The sequence below is a fragment of the Sapajus apella genome, unplaced genomic scaffold (assembly GCF_009761245.1).
Source record: "Sapajus apella isolate SASKATOON/1434 unplaced genomic scaffold, GSC_monkey_1.0 scaffold212, whole genome shotgun sequence".
In the NCBI taxonomy this organism is placed as follows: domain Eukaryota; kingdom Metazoa; phylum Chordata; class Mammalia; order Primates; family Cebidae; genus Sapajus; species Sapajus apella.
The window spans coordinates 79,799-86,158 of record NW_022437152.1 but is presented as its reverse complement, the minus strand read 5'-3'; the positions used below and the strand labels follow the sequence as shown (position 1 = coordinate 86,158).

General features: G+C 68.7%; 2 protein-coding genes across 5 annotated transcripts in view; one reads left to right on the top strand and one right to left on the bottom strand.

Annotated features, from left to right (window-relative positions):
• The window catches only part of TSPAN4 (tetraspanin 4), a 27,403-nt gene extending 21,522 nt beyond the window's left edge, over positions 1-5,881 (bottom strand). The window contains exons 1-2 of one of the 4 annotated variants that reach the window (XM_032270552.1): positions 4,624-4,934; positions 1,680-1,784 (exon numbers count right to left, since the gene is read on the bottom strand). Coding sequence is in view for 2 of the 4 variants with exons in the window: in XM_032270550.1 (XP_032126441.1) it covers positions 4,624-4,912 (289 nt within the window). In the remaining 2 variants the exon portion in view is untranslated. Of the gene's footprint in view, positions 1-1,679; positions 1,785-4,623; positions 4,935-5,776 lie in introns of those variants that run through there. The other 3 variants (XM_032270551.1, XM_032270550.1, XM_032270549.1) reach the window with 3 other exon arrangements.
• Positions 5,882-6,093: 212 nt separating this feature from the next.
• Positions 6,094-6,360, top strand: part of POLR2L (RNA polymerase II subunit L) — a 2,785-nt gene continuing 2,518 nt past the window's right edge. Inside the window, exon 1 of the mRNA XM_032270554.1 lies at positions 6,094-6,257. Within this exon, the coding sequence (XP_032126445.1) occupies positions 6,163-6,257 (95 nt within the window). The 5' untranslated portion in view covers positions 6,094-6,162. The remainder of the gene's footprint in view (positions 6,258-6,360) is intronic.

Sequence of the window (6,360 nt, the reverse complement as noted above, 5' to 3'; positions counted from 1 at the left end):
CAAAAAAAAAAAAAAAAAAAGAAAAGAAAATTATTGGTAATTTTTAAACAAGGGGCCCAGAATTTCATTTTGCTCCAGCCCAGGCTGGAAGTCGGCCTGCAGGAGACCCTACCCCGCCCCTGGCAGGCAGACAGGCCCGTGGAAGACGCAGCTGACTCCTAGGTCATCACGCTGTGTGCCCACATGCCTCCCACAGCCGTGCCGCCAGCCTACCCATCTCCAAAGCCCAGCCCCAGCACAGGGCACGAGGCCCCTGTGGTGTTAGGGGGACACCAGCAGATGGCCCAGATTCCCGGCAGTTTACCTGAAGCCCAGAGATCAGGAATGAGGACGGTCAGGGAGGAAAAGGAGGGAGGGGCCGCTAAGGGAGGGGAAGAGGGTGCTCCCTGGCAGGGCTGACCAGCTCTGGAGGCCTGGGTCCTCCTGGAGTGACTGGGGTGGGAGATGGTAGGTCTGGGGAGGGCTGCTGTGGGAGCCCTGGGTGCCCAGGGAGGTCCCGCACCTCTGCCCACCTCTGAGGACCTGGGCTGGGTGCCCCAGGCCTCTGCTGCCCCCCCGAGGGCTCTGTGGAGAACTGCGGCCCAAGCCCCGGGCAGCGCCCCATGCCCAGGTCCTCCCTGGGGGAAGCGGACAGAGGGCCCCAGAGAACAGGAGGCCAGCCTGGAGGTCCCCTGAAGGCCCACACAGCCAGCCTGGGGCTTCCCATGGCCCCTCCCCTGCCCCTCCCCTGAGGGTTCTTTGGTGAGTCTGGGCCCAAGGAACAGGTCAGAATGGCGGCCACACATCAGGGGCTCAGCAGAGACCCCAGGAACCCTGGCCCTAACGGGAATCTCACCCACGGCTCTGCCCAGAGAGCAGGTGGCACCTGGCCCCCTTCCCCCAGCCATGCAGGCCCAACCTGAGAGCAGACCCTCAGCCGTGGGCAGCGTCTCCAGTGAGGTCGCATGGACTGGGCAGGGCTCAGAGCACCCATCTGTGGGCCAGGCGAGGGGAGGAGCCACGGGGACCCCGGAGGACCCCAGGCTGACTAGAAGCCAGACCCTACGTGGAGTCAAAAACACCACCCAAGCCCCCTCCCCACACACCAACCCCACCCCAGGAGAGCGTCTGCCCCCCATCTCTCCCGCACCCGTCAGTGGCTGAGGCTGGAAGGGGAAGTGACAGGTAAAGCTTGAGGGTCCCAGGCAGGTGGGAGGGCGAAGGGAGGGCTGGTCTGGGTACCAGAACTGAGCCCGGCGCCCAGGATGCAGTCCCAGTGCCCCCCAAGACCCCTTCCACCCCGTCCCATCGACAAAGCCCTGTACGTGTTCCCATGTGAGCAAATAAGGCCTATCCAAGAAGAAATGGAAAACTCAATCAAGGCCACCAAGGGCCAGTACGAGCCAGGCTGGGCTTACTTCTGATGCCAAGTTCAGGATTCATACTGGGTTGGCCAGAGGCAGGCAGGGGCCTGGGCGAGGCCATGGTGTCAGAGCTCGGTCAGGGAGGGTCCTTCCTCGACACCCCAGCGGGGCCCTATCTCCAAAGTCCAGCCCCTCCCCACAGGAGCTCCGAATGGAGAAGCTGAGGTCTGGGGTCAGAGTGTCCAGCTAGCAAGGCCCCTGGGCTGGCCAGGAGACCGAGCAGTGGGCCAGTGCTGCCCACCACACATCATCCAGCCCAGCCGGGCCATGACGTACCTGGGCTGGACACAGGAAGGAGGCCAGGCAGTGCTCAGGGTCCCGGAAGGCTGACCTTCACTTCGGGCAGGCGGGTGGTGGGTGCGGCCAAGGTAGCCCCAAGCTCTGCAGAAGGAGAGATTGCCAGAGTGGAGCCCTGGTTTCCACCCTCAGCTGCACAGCCAGAGATGCTCCCAGAGGAGGGCAGGGAACACCTCCCGGGCCCTGTCACCACAGGGCAGAGGGGCAGTCGGGGTGGCCAGGGAGTGCACCCGACTCGGGGGCAAGACCACCATGGAGCACCCCAACCAGGAGAGCCTTGAAACAGCAACTGAGTTGCCAAATTCTGTCGCTCAGGCCACGGAGACAGCCAGGCAGGGCCACAGGCTCCCACTCGTGGAGACATAGTGTGCAGAGAACACACATGTTCAGAGATGTGTGCTCACAGCACAGGGACACGCAGAGACACAGGTCCAGACCCTCGCCTGCACATGCACAGACACGCAGCAGTGCCCCCTCCCCGGGATCCCGGACCCTGGACCAGCCTGCTGACTGCTTCCCGCCAGGCTGGGGCACCCCTACCCCACCCTGCCTTCAGCTCTGAGCTGACACGCAAGCTCAGGAAGGGGCCTCACGCCCTTCCCACGGAGTTGCCAGCGATGACCCTGCAGGCCCTCCTCCACCGTGGGCGCCAGGTCCAGCAGTCTGTCCTCCTGGCACTCAGGGACTTCTGGCCCCAAGCTCACCTAGGCAGCAAATTGCAGTGCCCACTACTCCCTGCCCTGCTGGCTCAGCTTGCAACCTCACCCCTCGAACCCAGCTCTCTAGCGTGAGATAACTGGCCTGCAGGTAGCCCAGGGCAGGAGGGAACCACAGAGGCTTCCACCCCACCCTGGCTGAGCCAGGCCCCAAGACAGACACCGGAGCTCTGCAGGCTGGAAGAGCCCGGGGGACTGAGCTGCAAGGAGGCCTCGGACACCCACCAGGCCAGACGGAGGTCCCACTCAAGGAAGGGCCTGCCCACTTGCCAAAGCAGCCTGTCTGCGGAGCCTGATGCCACGCCGGCAGAGCGGCCTCTGAGCCCCAGCAGCAGGGCAGCAGCTCAGTCCTAGCCCAGCTCAGACCCCAGGGACTCCACACAGCCCAGCAGGGGCAGCTCAGGACAGAGCCAAGCCCACATACCCTGACCCCCGGGCCCAGGGGCTCCCAGGCAGCTTTGAGGAGGAGGGAGGCCCACCAACACAGACTGTGGTGTGTGCTTCCTGGCAGCCCCAGTGCCTGTCTCAGGCCCTCACCCTGGGGGGTCCCAGGCAAGCGGGCAGCCCCTCATGCACACAGAGGGGCAGGGACTGGGGGATCCAAGAGGCCAGGTGGGACCAGGCCCCTCCCACCCAAACCTGAGCCCTGAGGCTGGAGCCCCCACTCTGACCACCCCCAGCTCCAGGGGAGGGATAGACAGTCCAGGGGCCCCCCAGTCTTTCCTCCTGGGTCCACCGAGGCCAACTGCATGCTCCAGGCCTTCCCCACACCCCTCCCCTGCACTGTCGGGTACTTCTCTGCTAGGGGCTGGAGGTGAAGGCAACAAACACACTTAGGCCTGCGGGCGGGGACGCCTTCAGGCTCCAGGAGCAGCCCACCTCAGGTGCCAATCCACCACAGCCCTGGCCCTGCCCATCCCACCTGGACCCCTACACCACAGTCTGGGGTCACACCGGGCCTAGGCAGCTGGATGGCAGGCAGCAACATTGCCAAATGCCACCAGCCCAGGTATGTGGGTGGCTGGGCCGGGCCAGTGCAACCTCAGCCCCGTCTACAGACTCCACTGCTCACGGTGCTGTCTGCCAGGACAGCAGGGAGGACGCGGGCAGCGTGGGCTACATGCTGTTGCGGTGTGTACGGCGGGCGGTGGCCTTGGCTGAGGTGTTGGGCACGTGTGCACCCACCCCACCCCACAGCAACCTGGGAGTGGGCACACATCTAACCCAGGCACCGACGGGGCCAGAGGGCACCGCCACCACCCTCTCCCAGCCAAAGGTCATGCCCGGCCTCAGCGACCGGAGTGACGCAGCCTCCTGGTGGGCAGTGGCTGGTCCCACCTGAGCTTTGCAGGCCGAGCCAGGACCAGAGCGCAGGTCCAGGGGAATCCCGCCCCCAGCCCTCCCGGTCCGCGGCTGGCCTGTTTCCAGGGCAACGCCCAGGGCGGGCGGGGCTCAGCAGCTAAAACTTCAATCACGGGTTTCCCCTGGTCCCTCGCCCTGAAGTGACCCCTCCTCTAGCAGGAAGCGCCCTGGGCGCCCACCCTCCCCCGCCTGAAGCCTGCCCTGACCACCAGAGGCTCCACAACGCCTCCTTCTGTAAAACCAGCACCTCACCCCCCGGCCCCGTCCCAGACCCTCCCCGGCCGAGGGAGTCTGGGGCGACACTCCCCGCGCAGGAGAGAGGGGCCCTCACCAGCCACCCGCCCCGCTGGCCGGCACAGTGCCCTGCCTCCCACCAGGGAGCCTGCGGAGGGCCGGGCCCAGGCCCCAGCCTGCGCCCGCCCCACACACTCGCAGGGGACACCCCAGCCAGGCCGAAGCAGGCGCAGGCTCCCCAAAGTCCTCGAGTAGAGCCCGGTCAGGGCTGAGGACAGGCCTGGGCCCGCAGGAGCCTCGGCGCCCATGTGGTGGGGGCTCGGGGAGATGCGCAGAGCCAGAGGCCGCGGCGGTCTCCAGGTCTCAGGGCCCCTGCGGGGAAACGGAGGGATGGGAAGCGCACACACTCGGAATTCCAGGAATGTCAGCTTGGCCCAAGCCGGGGTTTGGATGGCAGCCCCCTCCCCGCGCCGCGCGCTCCGAGTAAACAACTCCTGCAGGCAGGAACAGGGGCGGGACAGGCCCTGGACCCTCCTCCTGGAAGCCTCCAGGCCCCCACCCACTCCCCAGGGCCCACCCCGCTGACATCCGGACCCCGCTGCCTCCCTCACCTCCGCAGCCACCAGCAGCCTCTGCAGCTGAGCCCGGCTCTGACCCCAGGCCACGGTTACTCACGGCCCCTGTCCTGCCCCTCTGCCCAGAGCAGGATGTGCGTCCACTCATCCTGGGGGGAGGGGGCGGGGAAGGGAAGTGGCCTCGGCTCGTGGCTCTGCACGTGGCTGGGTGGGGTATGGCAAATGCCACTGGGGAGGCTGCCCACGGCCCTGGCCAGGGTGGGAGCACAAACCCCAATGTGCAGTGGACATGGCCGGACCACTCTGGAACCAGGAGACCCTTCATCCCCCTTCCCGGCAGCTAAGGCCGACCCGGCGTCGCCCTGAGAGAACGGCAGAGGATGAACACAGGCCCACCCCAGCCAGAAGCCCCAGGCCGGCGCGCCAGCCCACAGCCCCCTTGGGTGCCACTTCGCGGCGCACCGACGCCCACAGCCCACCTCGCCCCTCCGAGGAGCCTCCTTCGCCTCTCACCGCACACTGACCTCCTCATGTCCTCACCCACCCCAGGGGCACAGCCCCCGCACGCCATCCGGGAGTCCCGGGCACCTCCGCTACCTAGGCCTCTGTGGCCCTGCGCTCCAGGGCAGAGCGGAGCGGGTCGTGCCAGTGCAGCCTGCGGGGTCTGCCCAGGGGCCCCCCGTGCCGGGGTCCTCAAGGTTCAGCAGCTCTTCCACGACCTCCCTCCGGGGCCCTCGCCCCGTGCTCAGAGGCGCGTCTGAGCGTCGGGGACCCGGGACGACGGGCAGCCCAGCAGAGCCGGGACCCGGGCGGGCCTCCCCCGACCCCCTTCCCGGGAAGTAGCGGGAGGAACGCGGACGGGGGGCAGGGGGCGGCCGGCGGGGGCCGTAACCGCGCGGCCGAGACCAGGGCGGCGCCCCTAGGGGCCGGGCGGCGGCCGGAATGGGACCCCGGACACCCGGCGGGCAGAGGCCGAGGCGGAGGGACCCTGCACCCGGCGCGGCGGGAAGACCCCCGCGGCCCCCGCCCGCCCTCTCCCCGAGCCCCCGCGCGGGACCCCACTTGTTGCTGCGTGTCGGTCCGGGCTCGAACTCCCGCGCCCCGCTCGCGTGCGGGTCCAGAAGCTCCTGGTCGGACGCCTCGGGCCGCGGGACACCGGCCGCGCGTTCCCCACCCCCGGGCGCGGTACCTGCGCCGCCGCCTCCCGCTCCGGCCGTCCGCTCCCGCCGCGCAGCTGTCAGTCAAGCGGACACGAGAAACGCGAACCGCCGCTGCGGCAGCTTTTTGGCCCCGATCAGACGCCGTCGCGCCGGGACGAACCAAGGCGGCGGGCGGGGGGGGCACCGTCTGCTGCTGCCGCGGCCGCGCGGACCCGAAAGCCCCGGGACGCACGGGGAAAGCCCATCTCGGCGGAAGCCGCGGGCAGCGACGCCAGGGCTGGTGGAGGAACGGCCGCGGCAGCGGAGAACGCGCGGAGCCGGTCCCCCCGCGACAGTGGACGCGCCCGGGGCGGGGCCTGGGGGGATCTTCCCGTGTCGCCGGGCCCCGCCGGGCAGTGTGGGACGCGCCGCCGCCATGATCATTCCCGTGCGTTGCTTCACCTGTGGCAAGATCGTCGGCAACAAGTGGGAGGCCTACCTGGGGCTCCTGCAGGCCGAATACACCGAGGGGTGAGGCGGGGGCTGGGGGCCGGGAGCCTGGGGCTGGGGCCGGAGGCCGGGGAACTGGAGCCGGGGGGCCGGGAGCCGGGAGGCCGGGGGGCCGGGAGCCGGG